The sequence below is a fragment of the Coptis chinensis genome, chromosome 3 (assembly GCF_015680905.1).
Source record: "Coptis chinensis isolate HL-2020 chromosome 3, ASM1568090v1, whole genome shotgun sequence".
NCBI lineage: Eukaryota > Viridiplantae > Streptophyta > Magnoliopsida > Ranunculales > Ranunculaceae > Coptis > Coptis chinensis.
In genome coordinates, this window is record NC_141458.1 from 76,775,872 (window position 1) to 76,799,860 (window position 23,989).

The 23,989-nt window shown below is 38.2% G+C and overlaps 1 protein-coding gene and 1 pseudogene across 2 annotated transcripts; both read right to left on the reverse strand.

Annotated features, from left to right (window-relative positions):
- Positions 1–13,756: 13,756 nt before the first annotated feature.
- LOC147510888 (uncharacterized) lies at positions 13,757–18,305 on the reverse strand. The gene is made up of 3 exons (XM_086602728.1): positions 17,643–18,305; positions 14,981–15,248; positions 13,757–14,390 (listed from the first exon to the last, which is right to left on the reverse strand). The coding sequence occupies exons 1-3, from the start codon at positions 17,961–17,963 to the stop codon at positions 14,002–14,004; spliced, it is 978 nt and encodes a 325-aa protein (XP_086458854.1). The 5' UTR covers positions 17,964–18,305; the 3' UTR covers positions 13,757–14,001.
- Positions 18,306–18,947: 642 nt separating this feature from the next.
- Positions 18,948–23,989, reverse strand: LOC147510889 (syntaxin-32-like; annotated as a pseudogene). Its single transcript, XR_015219097.1, has 5 exons — positions 23,598–23,989; positions 22,049–22,299; positions 21,745–21,930; positions 21,261–21,481; positions 18,948–19,256 (listed from the first exon to the last, which is right to left on the reverse strand). The product of XR_015219097.1 is annotated as a syntaxin-32-like (transcript).

Sequence of the window (23,989 nt, forward strand, 5' to 3'; positions counted from 1 at the left end):
CCTCATCAACGATCATTAGGAGAATAAAAGAGAATAGAAGTGTAGAATGATGAGTGTAGCAAAATACAACAATAATAAGAACAAGACAAGAAACACGAGAACTATGCACAAAAACGCCTAAGCATCTTTGCAGATCACTTCATCGATCTTCAATAGCGCATCCGCCGCGATCAATGGCCCCACCACCAAATCTGCTATCTCGTGAGTCGAGACGCAGCTTGAGGAAGCGTGGATCCACGGGTACCACAACAATCTCGATCCGTGGGCCGCATTGTGTGCTTTGGAAGGAGTCGGCCTTCCTTGATAAGCCGGTCATACTCCTCCTTGATATTCTTAGCCACCCTTGTCGCTGCCTCGAAATGATCCCCGGAGTTCATCCATGTCGGGCCATGTCAGCTTGAGAAGGACCGCAGTTATTCCTAGTGTTTCGAGAGAGCTGAGGTGGCGCGCGAAGCTGCAAAAGCAAGGTTTCGCGACCGATGACTCGTGGTCATTAACCTTATCCATATATGCCGTGAGGCCTCATCGGACTTGAGCTCGCCCCGGCTTTGAGCTTATCTAGTTCCGTGGCCTCATTCAAATTGCTCGAAGTCGGGCTTAATTTCTTTCTCCAGCAATTCCACTTTGGACTTAGTACCAAACAATGCTGATCATGTAGGAGATGTCTAAGCTCATCTGGAGAGAGGAAGGGTTACGCTTACCTAGAGCAAGGAAGAAAGCCACCAAGTTAGAGGAAAAGAGTACCTTCTCCCACCGGTGTAGAACAAGGTTCCGGATGATCAAATGAGCCCCTCCGCATAAAGCAGGTCCTTGGGAAGGTGAGACCCATAGAACAGGAAGAGGCCATCGCGAGGGTTCTCCGTCAATCATTGGTGTTTACAATGCGACATTTAACCTTGAAGGTAGGGCAAAAGGTGGGCAAGTGGTCGCCAAGCCTCACCGATCCGGTTTCGCCGTGACCGCTGCTCCGACGAAAAGGCAGGTATTACCGTATTGAGTGGTGGGGAGCTCATCAGATGCAGAATGCCGCAGACGCTGAAGCCAAAAGGAGAAGAGCTGGCAACAGTGGAGGGGCAACCTCGTGATGGCGCCCTCATCCGAAGCCATCGCCAAACAACTTTCTCTTGTTAGCACCCATGTCGAGTGGGGAAGCCACGATGGAGAATGAATGGACAGATATTGATCTTCCCAAGTAGTCGGATTGGTAAGAGGGATAAGCTCTGCGGAAGGGAAGGGGAGTTGAAGGAATAAGGTGGGGGTTTGGCGGGTAGTTGCCGGAGTGCCTGGATTTCTTGTGGTGGCGCCTCTTTGGGGAGGTGGTAAGTTCCGAGGTTTTCATTTCTGTGGAGGGGGACGAAAAAGGGGCACTATACCTCCAATGGCCTTTAGTTGGGGATCCGACAATAGCGGAGTGGCGGTGGTGGGGCTAATTCCAAGAACCGCTGGATTGGAGGGTCCTGATCGCTGATCTTCTCGAAAATAGTGGAGGAGATATGGTCGTAAGGTCGCGAACTTCGAAGTCCGGTTTCCAACCTCAGAAAAGAGTTGCAAGATCGACGGGGAACCACGATACATGCATATTGAATGGTAAATAAAAGGATACTACCCACCGCAAGGAAAGCCGATGATTAAAGGTCAGCCTGTGAGGAAGATCCGTGGATAGAAAGTTTCGAGACATACAAAGGATAATGGTGCCATTCCTTGTTTGAAGAGGTGACACGAGGACAAAGGTCTATTTCCTTGGACGGACGAAAAGGAATGATATCCCATTAATCGACGCCCTTTGTACTTCTTTTTATGTAATAGTCGGTCATATCACGAACCGCTATCTTGGGTACCCCTGATTCATTGTAATGGTTCGCGCATACATGACCCTCCGTGGTTGTCAATGCCTTGGCAAGGGGAATGTTAAAATGGTTGCATACCTCAACATCAAGGCGAGTGAGGGGTAAGCGGAGTCCGGCGATGATTTGCCCAACCGTGGCCACGAGACACCCCGGTTTGTAAGGGACTAATTGGGGAAAGTAGGTTAGGTCAGGCACATGTTCTAAGGTGATGTCAGCAGGAATACAGTAGGCAGCCTTTGTTGATGTATGGCTCATAAGTCATAATTATGTTCAGAATAGGAGTTCTATTTGGAATAGGAAAGCTTACAGATTCCTCCTATTTTGGTTTTAGAAACAGAGTCAGTTTTGTATTAGAAGTGTCTTACGTTTCTGTGTCTATAAATATGAACCCAAGCCATAGGCATATGGTAAGACAGAGAGCAGTTCAGAGAGATTGTAATAACTTCTTCTTCACCATATATTGCTAATCAATATCTATTAGCAATGGACTAGGCATATTGCCACTTAAAATCTCTTTGTTCTGTGTGATTGTTTTCTTATTGCTTTAGTTTACTTTGTTATCTTGTACAGTGCGATACGGTCTTTGGGAATTCGGTTTAAGCCAAGATTAAACAACAAAGGGTATCGTGAGCAAAGGTTAGTATCGCTAATGGCCAAAGGTGTCCTGAATTAAAGTTGAAATTGAAAAATTTGATGGTCAACAATTTCTTTATGGAAACAAAGGGTTATGGATCTACTCAACGAAGGGACAAGGAAGGCTTTGTATAGGGTATCCAAAAGGCCAAGATGCATGATGATGAAGTTTGGCAAGATCCGATGAGAAAACTTTAAGTACAATTCGCTTGCACATTACCGACGATGTTATGTACAACGCGGATGGATTCAAAACTGCCAGAGAAATTTGGGAAAACTTGAAAAGCTCTATATGACGCAAATCTCTCACCAACAAGCTATTCATGAAAAAGAGGCTCTACACCTCAAGCAAGTAGAAGAAACAACATAGTTGACCATCTCAATACATTCAACAGATGGTAAACAAATTATCGAGATTGAGGTAAAGTCGAAGAAGAAGACAAGGCTATTGTGTTCCTCAATTCTCTGCACTCCTATGAACATCTTGTTACATCTCTTATGCAACATGGAAACTCTAGAACTTGATGATGTGACAGTAGTAGTATTAGCTCAAGAAACAAGAAAAAGCCGCCAGCTTCGAGGAGGCTAAAAGGGAAGGTCTTACGCCAGTAACGGTTATAAAAGTAATCGTGGAAGGCCAAAGAGAAAGGGAATTTGAACCGGCAACTCTAGGTCAAATTCTAGGGCGAGAATAAGGTTGCTACTATCGGCAAGCCGTGGCACTACAAGAGGGATTGCTCCGCAATCTATTCGCCTAGGAGGTCTTTTAATTACGAATGAGAAACATGTATTGTGGCCACCCTCGGTCGAGGATTATACATAGTATTGAGCATATGATCGCTGTTATTTCTGTATACATACACTTCGCTAAATGTCCTTCATTATATCTCACATATTATTTGATAATACCGAACATGAAAGTTTCAAAGTGTTAAGAGAAAGAGAAAGGCCTTTGCGTACCGTGGAACCGAATGGAGTTTGAGAGCTGGTATCAGAGATGGATCCATCTCACCATTTACTACATTATTTGCATACACTATATTGTCATCAAAGAGTTTACCGCTTGCATTAAATGCATATTGTATGGTATAACATTGAGTAAGACCGCAGAAGCCAGGCACTAGCTATACCGGGAACCTCGGTCTTTGTTTAGTTTTTCGCTTAAAAAGAGAGGAAGCTTGCTTTAGATATTACTAAGTCAGCCGAGAGAGGAATGATAGTTTGTTAAATGTTATATCATTGAATTAGAGACTTCCAATTGTTTCATGAAGTATCATTATGAGCGAAGTAACTTGGGGGCAACCGAAGCTTACCCTATCAGCTTCACAAAAATACTCAAAACAATGGATGATTCTTCGCTGACTAGATGTCCGAATCAAACCGGGCAAACTGGAAATGCCCCATCGTGCTTCACGCCAACCAAAGACAAGCGGGGATGAGCTTATTCTCGGACTAGATGTCCGAATCCAACTAGGGGCAACTGAAGCTGCCCCCATCAGCTTTCTGCCTAACCAAAGATAGCGGGGGAGATGAGCCCTTCGCAGACTAGGTGTCCTAATCAAGCTTGGGGCAAAATGAGATGCCTCTAAGCCGAGAGCGGGGATGAGCCCTTCGAGGACTGTGATGTCACAGAGAGAGGGGATGACCCTTTGTGGACCGCGTGAATGTCCAATCAAAGCTTGGGAAAAATGAGATGCCTCTAAGCCGAGAGCCGAGGGGACGAAGCCCTTCGAGACCAGATGTCACAGAGCTGGGAGATGACCCTTCGCGGGATTGCAGAGTCCGGAACCAAGCCGGGACAAATGAGTCGTTTCTGCCGCAGAGCGGGGATTTAGCCTTTCGCAAATATGTTGTGGAGTTTTACAGAGCACCGAGGGAGAATGGGATGAGTCTCTTACGAGATGTTATGTTAGGAATAAGAGCCGTAAGGAGTCGAGACCCTTCATGGATATGTTGTGAGTTCTACAAAAAGAGAAATGGAGGGATGAGGCCATTTGTGGACGAATATCGAAGTTCCATGATAGCGGCGGGATGAGACCCTTCGTGGACAATAATATGTTGAGTTAGAAGAATGAGAGTGAGAACGAATATGTCTTCTCAGTCCACCGCTGGCCCACTTTAATTCCTAGAGGGGCATTCAGACGCCTAATTCATGACCATCAAGATGACATGTCTTCGTGACCGAGGCAGCCAGAAGGTAAAAGAAAGAGGGAGCACGGATCCACGATGAGTCATGTAAAGGGCGCTGAATTTGAGGGGCATAGGGACCAGTGGGAGTTCAGTGGGACCCAAAGGGAGTGAATAGTGAAGGGGCATACGGAGTAACGATAGCAAAGCCGTTGATATATCAAGAGACAGCTTGGATGCTTAGTGGAGAGAGGACTAGAAAGAGGATTAGGGATAATGGAGTGGAGAAATGTTAGAGAGAAAGGGGGGTTAGAAGATATATAAAAGAGAAGAGAGGAGAGAGAGATTGGAGGAACTACGGTTCGGCTTGATCCCCAAAGAGAGGGCGGCACGAGGGCAACCCACTTGGCCCAACCGTCGTGAGAATGAGCAATCGCTCTCGAGAAAGACCGGTAAGATCGGGTAGAGAAATCGGTTAGTACAATAATCACGGACATTATTATACCTTTTCCCTCGATCTGCATAGCCATGTAGTATTGCTTGTGGGGGGTATAGCAAAACCGTAAGTATAGAAATGGAAGCCGCCAAAATCCTTCCTTCCATGCCTAAAAAAGAAAGACAAACTATTATAACAAAACCATCTCAAGTCCCACATTACACACATACCATGAACAAAGTAGCACATTAATATACGTAACTTTCATTTGTTTAGGGTCATTAGTGAGCTAAGAAATATGATTGAAAACGACTCGATAATAACATTTTATAGATGCAAACTAAAACCAACTAAACTAAACTCGCTTGGTATTGACAAAGTGACAAACTAATAACTCGCCGATTGTTTTGTCAATTGGAATTGATATGTGACAAACTAATAACAAGGCTTGGACCCTTCCATATATGGGCCTTTCGACAGGTGTGTTTAATGGGCTTATTTTTTTTCCATTTTAGAAATATGACAAATATAACCCCAATAATACCCACTTCGCTCTTCCTTGGGAACCCTTGCCCTTCTTTCGCCTCTCAGAAACCAAAACAAGATAGCTTTCCTTGCACTGCCTTTGATAATAATATATTATGAATATTGAGTCATCGCTCACCCAAGTGCAATGAGACTTGCTTTCATTTGCCTTTAGCATATTTATTTCTCCACCAACTTTGATTTTTATGCATATTGATTCACGTGTCAAAGAAAAATAATTGCTTTCATTTTCCTTTAGTTATTATTTCGCGGAAATTATAAACTTTGCTCAAATTTCTTGGTTTATGGCCTCAAGTTCTTTTTCTATATAATACAACATGAATTTTTATTCTCGCGACCTTCAGCTTATGATTGCTCAGTTTTTCTTTTTCAGCCCTTCTCACCTGTATTTTTTAGCACTGAGATAGACTTGCCTTGTTAGCATTCAAGTCTCAAATAATTCTAGACCCTACAACGCTATTGATTCATGGAATGATTCTCGCCATTTTCGTGAGTGGGAAGGAGTTGTATGCACCATAGACATCGGCGGTCACAGTTTTGAATTTCACGTCCAAAGGTCTAGTCGGATACATATCACCTCACGTTGGAAACCTCTTTTCTTGAGAACCCTACTTCTCTCACAACGGATTTCAAGGTGAAATTCCTCAAGAAATTGGTCATTGTTTAGACTAGAAGATCTTATCTTGGGTAACAATTCTCTTGTAGGAAAATTCCGCTAATATCTCCCATTGTTCCAACCTCATAAACCTCTTTTGTGCTCATAATAAGATTGTTGGACCCGCATCTATGGAACTTGGGTACCTTACAAAGCTTGTTCAGATGAGTCCGACGCTAACACGCTTAACCGGAGAAATTCCACCTTCCTTGGGGAACCTAACATCTATTCAAGCTCAATCTATATCATATAGTAATTTGGTTGGTGGTATTCCTAGTACTTTTTGGACAGTTGAAGAGACTCAAGTTTCTTTCACTTTCGGTTCATGTAAACTCTCCGTACATTTCCTCCTTTCTTCATAATCTATCAGCTTTAGAAACCATTTCGATACCAGAAAATCATTTTACGTGATCGGGGACGTTCTTAATGAGATCGGTCTTCTACTTCCCAATCTTAAATTATTTTTTAATTGGGACAAACCAATTTTCTGGTCCCATTCCTACTTCTTTATTCAATAATGCTACAAAACTCCAAGAGCTTGATATTGGTCTCAACCAATTTAATGGGATTTGTCCCTACCAATGTAGGAAATCTAAGAGAACTTACATGTTTCCTTATTCACAATAACAATCTTTGGAAGGTAGGTCCGAGATTTGGATTTCTTTTCATCTCTACCCAATTGTAGTCATCTACATACTCTTTGGGGTGGCCCCAATAGATTTGTATGCGTTTCTTCCCGCCCTCGGTAGCCAATTTGTCAAGTCAACTAAGTACATTGGATTTGGGTAGAAATCAAATATCTGGAAATATTCCTATCGGAGTTGGGCATCTCCAAAATTTGAGTTTTTTTAGATTTGTCTTCCAACTTCTTGATTGGTAGTATTCCCCTGAGCATTGGAAATCTCCAAAACCTACATGAATTGCATCTAGGTATCAACCAGCTATCAGGACAGATCCCTTCTTCCAGAACTAACATGTCCAAGTTATATTCTCTACATATGTCAAACAACATGTTGGAAGGAAGCATTGCTTCAAGTCTATACAACCAAATGTTGCAGATACTAGACCTTTCTTATAACAATTTCATCAAGGCCATACCAAGCAAGAGATTGGCCTATCTTCGATTTAATTGCCGATTGATTTATCCCATAACTCATTGGATGGGTCCATACCTTTTTGAAATTGGTCGCTTTTGAAAAATCTTGACTACCTTATCATCTCGGAGAACAAGCTGGTGGGTGAAATTCCTAGCACACTTGGTAGTTGTTCGAAGTTTGGAATACCTCCATCTCAGCAAGGCAACTTTTTCCAAGGACCCCTTCCTCTCAACTTGGTGATCCGAAAGGCCTTCAAGTTTTGGATGTTTCACTTTAAACAACATATTTGGAAATATTCCTAAAGAACTAGAGGAGCTTTTACAAAGACTCAATCTATCTTTCAATAACCTTGAGGGGTGAGGTGCCAATACAAGGGGATCTTTCAAAATGCAAGTGCAGTTTAGGTTGTCGGAAACTACAAGCTATGTGGTGGCATTCCAAAACTTAAGTTACCTAAATGCAAAACCCAAAAACGTAAAAGTGCCTCTCGCGTTGAAGGTGACACTTGGTGTACTAATCCCATCCTTCATTGCGGCAATGTTCCTTTTAATCTATTTATGGAAACGACCCTAAACCAAAATTTCCTTCCCCTCGAGGAACAAGTTTGCGGGGATCTCAAGAATGTTTCTTACAATGATCTCCACAAAGCAAAGGATGGATTTTCCTCGAGAACTTGATTGGCTAGGGAGTTATGGATCTGTTTACAAAGGTATTCTTCACCACGGTGAAGGTTTCATTGTAGTGAAGGTATTCGAACTCATGAGACGGGGGAGCTTCAAGAGTTTCATGGCGAATGTGAAGCCTTGAGAGGAGTTCGACATAGAAATCTACTCAAGATCTTAACTGTTTGCTCAAGTGTAGACTCTAATGGTAATAATTTTAAAGCTCTAGTTTTCAACTTCATGCCTAATGGAAGTCTAGATAGTTGGTTGCATCCAAGCTCAAATGGACAACATCAACCAAATGGTTTGAATCTATATCAATGATTAAGCATAGCAATTGATGTTGCCTCAGCTCTTGATTATCTTCACAATTATTGTGAAAGGCCTATTATTCATCAGGATTTGAAGTTGAGCAATGTTCTTCTTTTCGGATGACATGGCTGCCCATGTTGCCGACTTTTCGAATAGCAAAACTTCTTTCTAACAAAGATTTAACACTTCTACCAAAACTGAATCTAATTCGATTGCACTCGAGGAACATGTTGGGTACATTCCTCCGTGCACTTTTGCTTTAGTCTTGTAGTTTCTATCCAAATTTCCTTTCTTAATGTTACAAGTTTCAAAAGTGTCATTAGATATTAACAATGGAATTTAAATCAATGTTTAATGTCTAATAATTTTATGAAAAAAAATGCAGAGTATGGACTTGGTTCTGAGGTGTCTAAACAAGGGGATATGTATAGTTATGGTATACTTTTGCTAGAGATATTGGATGGAAAGAGACCAACAGATCACATGTTGGGGGGATGGATGGACTCAAATTTCTTTCGTGAATATTCTAGAATGGCTTTTTACAGGGGTGATTGGTATTTGAAACACCTAACAATGGAACCGCCATTGCAATAAATCAAATAAACTAAAAAGCTTGAGTTCCATGGTAAGAATCGGATTGGCATGTTCAGAAGAAGTAACAGTTGAGAGAATGGACATCAGAGACGTTCTCAAGGAATTGACTTCAATCAAAGAAGGTCTTTTGCGCGTTTGAAACGGAGGACTGGAGTTGAATTATGTATATTTTTTTGTTTTGTTTTGTTTTTGTTATTTTCAAAAAGATTATTATTTTTCATATTGTGTTCATAGCATACTATGATGGATTGATGGGCTAATCTCCCTAGAAGGGAAATGAACCATTTTTCTTATGTTTTAGTTTAGTTCTTTTTCTATCATGTTTTAGTGTAAATCTCTTATTGAGTTTTTTATTCATCAATTTCTCTAACACTCCTAGCGGAGGTTAGGGGATCTTAGAGTAATTCATGACTATGTAGAGCCAAATACTACAAACTTAGACTATTTTTTTCTAGTTTTTAGTGTTCTAGTGTGATAATTGGATTTTTTATGGCACATTAATTAGTTGTATGGCACCTCAATTAGTGTTCTATAATTGTATAGTTAATACCACATATGAATTTTCAATGACACTTAGAGTTGTATATTGAATGTCACTTAAAGCACAATTTAGTTAGATAGAATATATCATTGGAGATTGAAAAAGTATATGATGGAAAGGTAGAAGGCAAGTTGAAAACCACATATTATCATTATGGTTATGAGCATAAAGTTTGCAAGTATGGTGAGTTTCTATTGATGATTTTACTAAGCATGATATGTAGATTCATTAGACTAATTCTAATATTTTGGTGAATTCATCTCTCCCGAGATATTCTCTCTTGATTCATATTCATATATTTAATTTTATTTAGTTTATGCATAGTTTAAATCTCAATAAATCAATTCAACTTGATTATTCATTAGTGCTTAGTCGCATTTTTTTTACTTGCATCTATTAGAGTAATTTAGATTAGACATTCTATTATCATCCATTCATAATTTAGAGTATGGTTGATGCCTTACTAGCTATTATATTAATCGATATTTAATAGGTTAAGTAAGATTTGCAAAGAAACATAAAACAAACAAACGACATCACAAATAATTACAAGTTTTACGTGTTTTTTTCAATGCGCCATTGCCCGCTCTAAATTGATTAGGTGGTAGAATACTTAATTTAGATTACCTTAATTTAGGAATTCATATAGTATGAATTTGCATATTTAGCATACTTAGATTAATTTAGCTTCGCTCAATTAGATTTGCATAGTAGAAAATATTTTTGTAAAGTTTGGTGTTATATCAACAGAACAAAGACTGAAGAAAGTAAACGTATTTTTTGAAATTTAAATTTAAAAAAAATTCTAAAATTTTACAAAGTCGATCTGTCTTGTATCAGTAATTTCTTTGGGTTTTTTCAAATTTTTCATACTTGTTTTATTTTCAATTACTCGCTTTTAAGTTTTCACGACGACACTACGGGGAAAACACTCAAGCAGAGAGTTATTTAGACCTTTTGAAAAGTCTAAAATTTTACAAGAAGATCCTTGATACATCAAGAGCTTCCAAAGAAAAATTAGAATATTTTTCGACCTATTTTGAATACCTACCCGTTAATTGTTTTCAGTGTGTTTTCGCAATTTTTCAAGTCAGCCTTTTGGTAAAAAACAGTTGTGAAGAAAGATCTAGAAAACTCCGATTACTCAAAAGTTTTACAGGATCATCCTTGATACGTCAAGGAGATTCCAGTAAAACTTTGGAAATTTTTAAATCTGTTTTGACTACTAAACCAGTCAGTTCTTTTTACTGTGTGCAGAAAATTTCTTTATAGGACTTTGCAGGAGGAAACAGTGCAGCAGAGGGACTTTGCAAGCTCCGATTGCTCTGAAATTTTACAGGCTACTTGCTGGTCGTGTCAGGTAGCTGCTGTAAAAGTTTCAAATTTTTTGGACTTGTTTTGCTTCCTGTAACAGTAAGTATATTGCGCAATTAGCTTTCATTGATAGTTAGATAATATAATTTAGTTTAGTTTATATAGTTTAATTGTCTAGTGCATGAAAAATTGGTTTCATGATTCACCTCACAAACGTTTAATTCGAAGAGCAAATTCTTGCAACAATCTTCCCACTCTGGAGTTTGAGGAGGCCACACCGTCTAACTCAATGTCCGATTCTGAATCTGACACACACCAATAATAGACTTAGTTACACCACCTACACAATCTCCAATATCACCTAGCCTATTTAATCTTTACAAGTAGAGGATACACTAGAGAGAGTAGCATTAGACCCAATGTTTGACCAAAGAACACTTAACACCTTGTTTCAACCTATCGCGGTTCAACCACCGAACTGCATAGCAACGCCTGACAATGAACATAATTATGAGATTAAGCCCACCATTCTTAATATGTTGCCAAGATACCGTATAATCATATGAGTAAGTTCTTGAGCATATTAAGCACTTTTAAATTACATAATCTTAGCTATGAGAAAACTAGATTGAGATTGTTTCCTTTGACTTTTGAGGATGCGCATGACTACATTGGTATAGATCCCTATTCTCTAATTCTATAACTATTTGGGAGCAACTATCACAAAAATCTATGAAACAATATTACCCTAGGTAAAATATATATATATATACATACTTGGTGTACTTTCTAAAGAATCCACACTAAGTAAAACACGAAAAACATGTCTTCAAAATACCTTTGTCTTTCTTCTTAAATTTACACATGGATTTGTCCTGATGTTTGTTCTATAAGCAAGTAAACAATTTTCGAAACTGCATTTAGAAGTGCAACTCATCGAAAGACTCGCCTTGGCTGTTTCTACGACCAGAGTTACTACTGCATTGGAAGTGATTAGAGCAAGGAAAAACTCATGGACATGCTCTACCTCACTGTTCTACTACCAGTTATCAGCAGTTGAAAGAGCTTTGGGCTACTCCAAGAGCTTCATGACCGAATGTGAAGCCTTTTAAAAGGAGTTCAACATCAAAATCTACTCAAGATCTTCACTGTCAGCTCAAGTGTGGATCTTAGTGGTAATGACTTTAAAGCTTTAGTTTTCCAATTCATGCCCAATGAAAATCTAGAAAGTTGGTTGCATCCAAGTTCAGATGGACAACATCTACAAAACGCTTGAACCTTTACCAAATATTGGCCATAGCAATCGATGTGGCTTCTGCCTTGGATTACCACCTTCACAATGACTGAAGTACCTATCGTTCATTGTGACCTGAAATCTAGCAATGTTCTTTTCGATGATGACATGACTGCCCATGCGCTGACTTTGGGTTAGCAAAGTTTCTTTCTAAGAGCAGTAGCACTTCAAACAAAGATGAAACTCATTCCACTGCTCTAAAAGGAACAATTGGCTACATTCTTCCTGGTACGTTCTTTTACAAATCACCATTATTTATTTCATTTATTCATTGCATAAGATGGTTACAATTAAAACTAAATAGTATGCATCAACATATACATAGCATTCTCAATTATCACTCAAACCAATATTATAAGCTTAGCAAGTCATACAATGCATTGCAGAGAATGGCATGAGCGCAGAGGTTTCAAAAAAAGGGGATGTTTACAGTTGTGGTATACTTTTGTTAGAGATGTTTACAGGAAAGAGACCAACCGATGATATATTCAAGGATGGACTCAGCATGACTTCTGTTGCGCCTTTATTGCTGAAGCGAGCAACAACAACTAGATCACCCACAAAGGTGTGATCTTTCACACAAGACAAAGGTTCCAACAAATACCTCAAGCAGCAACCCAGCAACAATATCAACAAACAAGCATCAACGAGTAAAGAGAGGAAGTAAACAACACACACTACAACACAAGGATTTAAGGTGGTTCCGCAATATGCCTACATTCATATGGCGAGATCGATGGTTCCACTAGATGAATAAAAAAGTTACAAGAGTAGTTGTTTTGATTGTACACAACAATCAACTCTCAATCACTCACAAAAAATACTCTCACAAGTTTTCTCTCTTTCTCACTCTTTAAAAACCCTAGAAAAGGTTCTCTCTAACTCTCTCAGAGAAAAAAAGTTAGTTAGGTCAAAACCCTAACTTTGTTTTTATAGTGGTCCAAAATTCCATTGTAAAACCAAAATCTCAGTTTCCTAGAAAAATTCGAAAATTGAGTGTGGAGGTTAAGGCAGGCTCTCCCCTCTGATCAAAAGTTAGAGAAAATAGGCTAGGGCGGGCGCCCTCTTTTTTCATGCGAACTGAAACCCAAAACAACAACCAACAATTTCTGTAGAACAGCTTTACCTCAGCGGGTGCAATAGACATCACAGATTTGCACCTGCTATCAGAAGAAACCATAATTAAGCAAACAGTTCAATAGAAACAATAAAAGAATGCCTGAGTTGTATTATGAGAATCGAGTAGCATGTTCAGGAACTCATGATTGATAGAATGGACATCAGTGATGTTCTCAAGGAATTGCATTCAGTCAAAGAAGTCCTTTTTCTGGTTCGAGACTAAAGGCTGCAGATGAACACACATTTCCTTATATCCTCTTGCTAGGACTTCGTGAACTAACAGAAACCATTATAATGATAAATCAGTATACAAACTTTAACACAGCACCACGATCGTTTTTTTCTTCAGTAAAGATATTCATTGCAGTATTGCACCGTGAATACTGATGTGTTATCTGCAACTCTCTCGAAGTCTGTTGTATCAAGCACATGCAACTTGCACAGTTGCACTGTACTGTATACACGGTACTGTAGCATGTGTTGTATATTCCTGGGCAAATATCGATTCATAACACAGACAAAAACGATAATAACACCAACAAAGGAGAGTGAAAGACCAACCACAACGTCGCCACTAGATGATCAAAGTTCAAATAAACTTTCAATAGTCTCCTCATGAGTAGAATGTCTAAGAACAATGTCAATCATATCACATTGAGCATTGACAACATCACAAAAACCAAAATGAACTTTTTTCCCTTGGTAAAAACAGATCTATAACTACTAAAGGTCATGTTGCGAAACCAGAGCCCGCTGTTTATTTCGCATTCAACAAATGAACAAGGGACATACACGCGGGCATACACTCTTCTCCAAAAAGTGGCTTACCGAACAGGTTGCTGGTTGTAATGGTTCTTCTCCTTTTTCTTTGCTGCAGCAAGCCTTGCACTCCTTGCAGAAGCTTCAATAGCAGCAGCTCTGGCAGCTGCATCCATCTCCTTATTCGATTTCTTCTTCTTCATAGAAGCCATCTTCTTTAAGCGCTCTTTCATATCCACAGCAGAAGTATCTTCTTCTTGCTGATCTCCACCAGCTGCCTCGTCTAGCTGCTCGTTGGCAGTGCCTGAGCCATTGGACTGATCCAGATCTTTCGCTTCCTTAGCAGACTTGTCTTTCTTTTTCTTTTTCTTAGCAGTTTTGCTCTCAACTGGGACAGTCTCTTTCTTTTCTGCATTGCCGTTAACCTCCTCAGATTTTTTCTCTTCTGTAACTCCTGCAGGAAATCATGTGTACCAGTGCTTCAAAAACACAGGCATCGACATTATAGATTTCTACGTATCAAACTTCACAAGAGTATTATCCCCAAATTACTGATCCTATGTTCATCAAATCTAAGCATAACATTGATTGGGATCACAAATGGAAATTAACAACACGCAGATGTTCATCAACATCTTGCACTACCAAGGAATCCGGTCAAGTGTGGGACATTCATTAGTTCTCTCTTGTGGAGGGTTATATCTAATCACCTCAAGGTGTTTCACCTCTCGCTGTCCTGTCATGCTGATTTGCTTTTACGTTTTTTCTGTTCTGCTTGCTGTTTTTATTAGAATGTGGTCATGGTCTAAGGTGTTAGCTCCTTGTTAGTATCCTTCAGTGTTTTTTTTTTTTTTTGGTAATCTAGCATCCTTGAGTGTTACAATATGTCAACACCTTGAACGCCATAACAAATATCAACATGCCCCCCCCCACACACAATGTATCAGGGCTAGTTAATACACAGTTGTTTAAATTGACCATGTTATTATTTTAATGTGGCACGTCCCAACAGCACAAAAACCAGAAAAGAACAAATTAAATTACCATGTGATCCATCCTGGTCACTAGTTTCTTTCTTGGACATTCCCAGCTCAGCCAAGACAGCATCAAGCTCTGCAAGCTCCTTTTTCTTCAATTCCTTCTTAGAAAGCTGCCTTTCAGTTTCTTTAGGAGCCAAAGTGGCCTGGGGAGGCTTCTGCACTATTGCTTCAGTTTGTCCTGGAATCTCGGATTCATGTTCATTTTCCTGTTCATGATCCTCCTCAATCTCATCATCGCCCTCATCAATACCATCTTCTTCACTCTCACTTTCCTGGGAACACATAACAAACAGATAAACATGAATTTTAATTGAATAAAAGGTCTGGCCACTCATTCAGGAGCATTGCATGAATATTGGAGGATATACTACAGTACAGCAGGCAGCAGAACCATTAAAATACATTTAATTTAACTCCAAAAGAAAAGAAGAAACTGAAGAACTTACAAGGTTAAAGATATAGATCACAGATTGACAACATAAAGAGGGAATAACAAGAAGGAGAACAATGAGAAAAAAACATGTCTGAAAGTAAAAGATACGAAACAGAATAACTAGAAAGATTCAACACAGATCACAGAACATGAGGAGACAAAGCAAAGCAAAACACGAGATAAATGTGTGGGCATACGTACATGCACATACTGACTAAACAAGATTTTTAAATTGCATTCTGCATCAGTATAGACCAAACCCCGCCACACGTGGTTCACTTTCTCCATTTTTAATCAGTAAAATTTAGCTCCTTCCATTCAAAGACAGGTTACAACATGACACAAATTACAAACAATGATCCTAAGTAGCAAGATACCACAAGAACAATAAGAGACATATCCCTAAACTACTAGGAAAGTATTCCAATTCCACAAAAATTCAACAAAACCCACTCGACGAAACTTAAACAAACACTAAACAAATCAAACAAAGCCTCTTTGATCTCTTTACTACAGTAGAACCTCATTAATTTAATACATGATAAATTAATTATCACGCTTAATTAATGAAATTTGCTGGTCCTTACTCAGGCCAATGGACTAAATTAATAATTTCGCTAAATTTGTAAGATAATAGATTTCAAAACATTCCCTGTAGAGTTTAGTGGAGCCCATTTTTTTCACAAATTAATAAAAAAATAATAATGTGGCCAAATATTATGCTTTCTCAAAATAAAAATATGAGTCCAGTGTTGCTTGTCATCTCTAATCTTTCAAACGCGCTAAGAAGTTCTAGTGTGGTGTTTTCATATTGCAAGAGGTTATTATTTAACGTCATTGTCTCCTCCAGTGCTTCTTTACGTGAAACTGGCTCCATGATACAACACCATAGATAATTATTTCTAGAATAAACTTTAAAAATCCATAAATATTTGAATAAAATAATAATTATTAATTTACCGATTAATTTAAACCTAGGTTAATTAATGGATTTTGCCCAGTCCCAAGGGTATTAAGTTATCGAGGTTCTATTGTATCTTGTTTAGTTCCTTCTAGTGCTAAAAAAATCCTCAAGTGTCTCTCCTTTCACAATGTCCACACAATTAGAATATGATCTACTAGCCACATACACATGCTAGAAATGAACCTACCAACCACTCTCTCACCAAAGCCTCTCGAGCGTTTGAAGGTGGAAACGAAGGTTAGGGAAGAAAATGAAGAAGATGTTTCATACATCGGTAGCCAATGGAAAATTCAGTAGAAGACAAGCAACACTTTACTCCACCTCTTTGCAATGAAAGCATCGATTTGGTAAGTCCATGTCCCCTCTCATTGAAGGTTATCAATAATTTTAGTACTACTCCAATAAACAAGGAAACAAAATAAGGCTACTTGGATGGGATAGAGTTTCTCACTTCCTCTAAATTTTCTATACAGAATATTGTGAATGATCACCCCATTATCAAGAGCTTCCAAAGTAAATTCCTTGACCAAGACAAAGGAGAAAGGTTTCACTATGAACACACCAAAAACCACATTCTTGAATCCGCCTCCCCATAATTATTCCCCAATTGATAAATGGGGGCTAAGAAAAACTCAAAGTGAAAAATTCCACACCACCTCTTCACCACTTTCCATATAATCCGATACCAATGCATCTTTATGCACACCAAGCTAAAAAAAAAGTAAAATGCTGTTTTCTATCATTGAATAAAAAAAAATCAAGTTGGGCCAATGTTCTATTAACCCATGGTTGTCAATTATGCTGTGAGAGATGAGGATAGGCGCTAGACATTTCCTTTCACAGCACGAACTTTTTAAGTTGCTTTAGAAAACAAGTGATGCAATTATAAATACTACATATACATATTTCAAGAAAAAAAAATCTGTAACCTCCCTTTCCACAGAAATCTTGCCTTTTACCTTCAAGGAGGCAATTGGAAGCCTCTCTCCCTTAACTACACTAATATAAATGAACAAGGAAAAACGAATAATAAATAAAAGATGCTCTCATGCTTAAACAACAACAAAATATATATACAAACTTCATGCGTATGCATTAATGTCATCATTATTTCAAAAAAGAAACATCTGGATTAAGGAATGATGAAGAAGACCAAATATTTCACAATTGATAAAATGAGAATTTATATCCATTGCATTAGATCAAATGTGTTCACCTGTTAAATAGTTGAAGAATAGGAAATATGAGTGAAAAGAAAGATTAATATACCTCAAGAGGGGTGTTGGTCTCCTTATGGTGGTCAGTGGAGCCCCCCCAAACAGGAGGAGGGGCAGTACTGGCATAATAATCGTCATCATCGTCATCATCAACATCAGCCCAAGATTTCTGAACCAAAGGAGCAGGAGCCCAATAAACTTGAGACTCGGGCTGATCCTTACTATTATTAGAGCCTAAATTCTTCTTGGAACTGTTTTTAGAAGATTCAGATTTCTTCTTCTTCTTAAGTGATTCGAGAGCTGCAAAAACATTACTGCTCTTAATTGATGACCCTCCTCCTACATCATCCTTCCTATTTCCTCCTCCAACCATTCTCCTCCTTTATTATTATTATTAATCTCAAACTCAGATTATAGGCCAGAGTTTCCTTATTTCTTTCTTTCTAATCTTTTTTTACAAAACACCGCAGTTCCAAGATCTAAAAAAAATGAATTACAAATATATATATATATTTTTTTTTATTATAAAAATTTATCTAGGGTTTGGATGGAATTCAAATCGACGGATTAGTAAGGTATAAATAAAGAAAGTGTGTTTGTTTTGTTTGGATTGGGTGAGGCTATTTGTGTGTATTTTGAGGGGAGAGACGATAATAATTAGATAACGCTTTCAATGTTTATGCGTGTTTATATAGTGACCGAAACACCAAACCCTCTTTTCTTTTTCCGTATATAGACTCTACAATTGTAACGTGTTCCTATTTTTATTTTTCTAACCCTTCCTTTAAATAATAGGGTCATTATTATGGCTAAATCTACTGTGCACAAGATGCTCGGCCACTCATCACAGGGGGTGCGTGTGTATTGCAAGGCAAAAGTACTGATCTAAAGGCCTATACGACCTGAAGACATGCTCGGCCAAAGTACTGATCCAAAGGCCCATACGACTTGAAGACATGCTCGGCCACTTATGGGACCCATGGAAATCTTTCTTCCAAGCCTTTTTTTCTCACAAGCGCATCCAACGTTTCTGTAAAGATGGATATCAAATTTCTTTCTCCACCAAAATTTGTTTGAAATTTAGGAAGAGATTACAATAGTCAGTTAAATCCAAACTTTTTCTATTCCACTTGAGAACAGGTTTGAAGTTCAAAGAGTCCACATATCAAGGAGCCTTTATTTTTTCCTCAAAAAGCAAGTAACCCTCCAAGTTTAACTTGGATTTAATGTTTCAAGGTACACAGACGTTACACAGTCTCCTCCTGTAATAATCTCTACTACGAAACTGACAGAAAACAAAGAAAAATCGCAAGTATGCTTAAAACAGTTTATACTTTTATATATGCACTACAGAATATAACGAAGGTCTGAGGTAGCTATAAAGCAAAACAAATGAATAGAACATTACAAAAAAATTTAAGGAAGGAGAAAAATAAAAACACAGGGCCAATTGGCAGTAATGGAGACAAAAGGAGTTGTCATATTTCCGTCTATTTCCTCATACTATTATGCCACAAAAAATAAGAAAATCATAAGGAATACAATTAGTACAAAGAATATCTTGATCATCAGCCAACGGTTTGACGAGATCCCGTTGAGGTACTTCAGTAGTTGCCCCTGTGCCCCCTCCACATTTGCTAGTGTGTCTTCCATGTTTTCATCAATCCTGCCACACAAGAATTGTTGAGTTAAGATGGAAGGAACAATTAAACAGGAAATCTGTCCTAACCAATTAGAGTTGCCTAAAGCAGATAGAATGCGGTAAAAATACAAAAACAAAATCATACTCAATGACACAGGCTAGGAGGGTTTGTTCACAAACTTCACACCATCGCTAGACTCCGTAAATACTCTAGTCAAATCAGCTTTGTCAGAAATTGTTGGTTATTAGACATGTAAATCAGGGAACCATCCAGCTCTTATTTTCCAACAAACATAAAGGAAAAACTGAATCTCCCTGTATTCATGAGATCTTTCAAATTTTGACACCTCTCACCAAAAATTATAGGTCTGATTCAGCAAACCAGACGCAGCTGTTTGACTTGAAGAGCATAATAAAGTCAGATCGAGTTTTGGACATTTTGAATATCTTCCTCTTATAATTATTTTAATAGGTATCATCCATATGAACCTCATCCTACTGGTTTACTGGTAAAAAAAAAGCGCATCGAGTGTTGGCCCCAATTCCATGAATATCTGGAACTTGTAGTGTTTATGCTTATGCAGGGATATCTCATCTTAATGCAGTATTAAATGTACGTGCATATACATACAACACAAACAGTCAAACACCAAACCCATCAGCAAGTTTCTTTTTGTCTTTAAAACAATAAGCACAGTTGTCAAATCATATATCGTTTTCCATTTTTTGCATATCATATCGTATCGTATCATGTATCGTATTGTGTATCGTAAGATATGGTATTTTTAAAATTAATTATAAAAAATATGTATATATGAGTTATTTGAAGGAAAAGGTATTAAGGATTGAAGAGTGAAGACTCATGGTTATAGTTTTATATGTGTTCGTGCATGTGTATGTAAGTTTTTTACAGAAATAGTCTTATCACGCACAATACTACTAGTGTATGATACAAAATGTCATCATTTTCAACCACTAAGCCCAAATTAGTATTAGACATAAAAGGATAGGCTAGCTGTTAAATGAGTAAGCTAGTTGTTGCTTTATCATATCCTAAAACCTTAGATAGCTTTCTAAAGCTTAGAAAGGAGAAGAAAAAAAAAAATAAATCTTAAAAACTCGTTTTCGGATTATTATTTTTAATATTTCATGTGTTTGAAGTGTATCGCTCGATATGGAATGTATCGTATCGTACAATACGCTCCCTGTATCGCACATAAAAATTTTGATACACTAGTGTGATATGTGTCGATTTGCTTTCGATACGATACGTATCGTGTATCGTACGATATTGATAACTATGACAATAAGTAATAACTTTGTTAGGCATATGAGTATATACACCGGCAGGATGCCAGAATACCAAAATTTTGTCGATGTGCCATGATTCATCAGTTAATAACTAGATGTGTGTCTGAAGTTATAAACAATTTTGTAGAATTAATTAGGGATTTTTCTTTATTTTTATTTTTTTCAATTTAGAGGAAGTGTACCTAATTTTAGAATTTCAAAACTAGATTTGTATTACATTTTAAAAAAAAAAATAATATATTACAAAAAATATAAACACATATCACGACGCGATACAATTTGATATCAATACATGTCAAAATACATTTCATAAGTATTGTTTCTATGAAACCAATGTTAAAAATTTAATAATCTTGGTCAAATTGAGAAGAAAGTAAAATGAGTTTACAAATTTTCCTTGTACATACAAATAAAACTACAAAGTTTTAAGTAACCTACATATCAGTTCTTTATATGCAAAAAGTCAAAATTGGCAGACTTGTACATATGCCAGAGGGAATAGGAAGACGTGGTAACTAGTGATTGGTGAGTACAATTACATGATGAGCACCATAGTGAATATGGCACTACTTGGTTATTTTTTGGGCAAAGTGGGGGGCCCCTGGTGATAAAGGGGATCACACTATGACCAAACACACGAGCAAACCACGAAACAAATAATCACATATTATTTCTCTACAGATTTAAAACAAACATTTACCAAAGTCAAAATATCACCTGATGGCAATTTCTCCCTGCTCAGAAACCATGGTAGCCAACTGTTGAAAGATGTTGCTCAGCTCGTGAATAGTTGATTCTACATTTTGGAGAGCTTCAGCTCTGCTCTGCATGTAACTGTCTTGCAGTGGAACCATCTGCTGTTGTTGTTGTTGTTCCTGCTGCTGCTGCTGCTGTAACAATGGCTGGGAGGGACTGGATGTCTCCCGTCCATAAGCTTCCTGCAGAGAATTGAGAAATATGTAAAAACACAATAGACAGATTAACTGGCCTTCCACTGTACAGCAATCTATTATGTATTTATGCTAGTCATATATTAAAGCATCCAACAAATTTCGATGTAGCCAGGAAAATCCAATTACTTAAGAATTAAGATCAGAGACAAGATGGTCTTACAAACCTTTAGACACCAGAAAAGCCACAAGTACAAAGATACTTTCCCATGATTAGCTAATATATATTAATATATTCACAAGGAAAGAACATGCATTTACCTGGGAAATAATTGTGATGATGACGTTGACCCATTGGCCCATGGGGGAGGAGAGGGGTTTGAGGCATTTGCAACCGTCCTGGCCGCCAGTGGACGTTGTCGAACAAAAGGACTGGCGGAATCCTTTGAACCAGAAGAGGAAAACAACTGCCGTCTGTTTTCGTGAACCTTCAAGTTCTGCATAGATACAAGTAGCACAAAAATTGAGCTTATGCAGGTACTACAAAGAATAAAAACCAGAAAACAGTACAGATGCTGATGAAAGGGAAGGGAAATCCAGTAACACTTCACGTACCTCTGTCCGCATGGTTAGGACTTCTTTGAACTCTTTTGTAGCACTCATCAAGCGGTTCTTCAAGTTATCCACAACAGTAGTGGAATGACTGGTAGTGTCGCTAGATATATTTCCACTCTCGTTTTGCGAGTTGCAGAGGAGCTGCAAGTCTACTACTGCTGAGTTTAAGGCAGTAATATCCTGCTTGATGACTGTCGTCAGCTCTTGGATCTCTACAGTTGGATCATCAAAAACAGATGTCCTTTTTGCCACTTCAATGAGATGAAACAGGTTTAGACTCTTATATCTTATTCATCTACCAGTAAAACAAAACAAAGGAAAGAACAATGAGGCATGCAAGACATTCCCTTAGCTAACTAAGGACTATGCACATTCTACTTATGTTGTAGTCACATTGCACAAAATGACAAAACCGTTCTTCACCATTTGGACATGTCAAAGAGCTGTATCATCACAAGGTACCCTTTTCAAATAGACTCCAATTTCAAATTACCAATGTTGTCAAAATTGTATCTTGCACTATCCCCTTATTCAGTATGCCACTTCAGGACCGTTATATATGGTCTATGGCCAAGGAAGATGCAAACTCAACCGCTTTGCAAGCGCCTTTATACTGGAATGTGGTTTTGGAGGTACTGACAAGCTCCTATTGAGATAGAGATCCACTCCCCCCACCCCGGCTTTCCTCTTTTCTTTTCTTTTTTTTTAACGGTAGAAGAGATACTTCATTAATTTCTACAAAGCAGGCCCATTGCAAGAATAGTAAACCCTAGTAGGCTTCTAAAAGCTAGACCAGGATTAACCTGAGACCAAATGTTCTCAACTCTTAACTTATATGGTAAATCGAATCAAAATCAAGAGAGGCAAAGTCGAAGGTCTTTATATTGGGTATATTAATTTATGCATTTATTATCGGAAAAAAATATTTAATTTATGCACTGTTGTCAAGGGTGAGGTGTTAGACTTCCGATGTGGGCAGCTTTGGGGGCTACTCGGAAAACAACCTGCTATGTGGTCATGCAAATAGGCACTATTGACAGTGTCAGGTTTACCTAATGTCCTGACTGGAGCCCAAACCACAATTTTTTTTTTTCACCAAGCAAACCAATGATTTTATTAAATAGGATGCAAAGTGATTTGAGAAAATCATACAACATATAAACCCAAGAGATTACATCAGTAAATTAGCCACTACAAGCCCAAACCACATTCTATTCATGTTCAGTTGTTCACTTTTCCAACTCAAGCCAAGCCAAGACATAAAATCTAAATCCAAGCATGTTCAGAAGTGCAGTTCTTAGTGCACGCAGTCGGACATGAGAATCCAAAAATAAGATTCGGTGGCGTTCTAATATGTGCTCTAACATCACTTTGAATATAACTGCTACTATATAAAGATCTGCCCTTATGTGACCAGTCAAGCAGCTCAATCTTAGTGTATGGCACAGGGGAATAACGGTAAATGTTGTGTTCATCAGAAGTGCGATGAAGTTTTAATGTGAAGCATATCATACGCTATAAATATAGATACAATGAAACAACAACTCACATTTAGCCAATTTAGCGAGCTTTTGAGACGTCCCATGAATCCCATATCCAATTTTAGAAGCCCTCTTATTAAATTCAGATTGAATCGACACAGCAGATCTCTGAGCATCAAATTTGGACCCACTATTACTACTAGTGGCTACATTCTGCTGCACCCCAGATGAAGAAACAGACTTCTTTAATCTTTCTGTTACATTAATAAACTCTTGTGTCCTATCTCTATACGAAGATTGCCCTGATTTTACATACATTTTGACAAAACCCTAAATATCAAAAAAATCAGATATATAAATTTGGAGAAATTGAGTCGAATGGTAACCGACAGAAGGAAGGGGAATTGTTAGATCTGGTTCAGATCTTTGAGGAAAGTGATGGAATCAATTGGGTCAGAGA

Coding starts and splice junctions, on each gene's coding strand:
- LOC147510888 (XM_086602728.1), bottom strand. CDS start 17,963: ATGGTTGGAGGAGGAAATAGGAAGGATGATGTAGGAGGAGGGTCATCA. Junction 15,249..17,642: donor AGACCAACACCCCTCTTGAG/GTATATTAATCT, acceptor ATGTGTTCCCAG/GAAAGTGAGAGTGAAGAAGA. Junction 14,391..14,980: donor TGACCAGGATGGATCACATG/GTAATTTAATTT, acceptor GATTTCCTGCAG/GAGTTACAGAAGAGAAAAAA.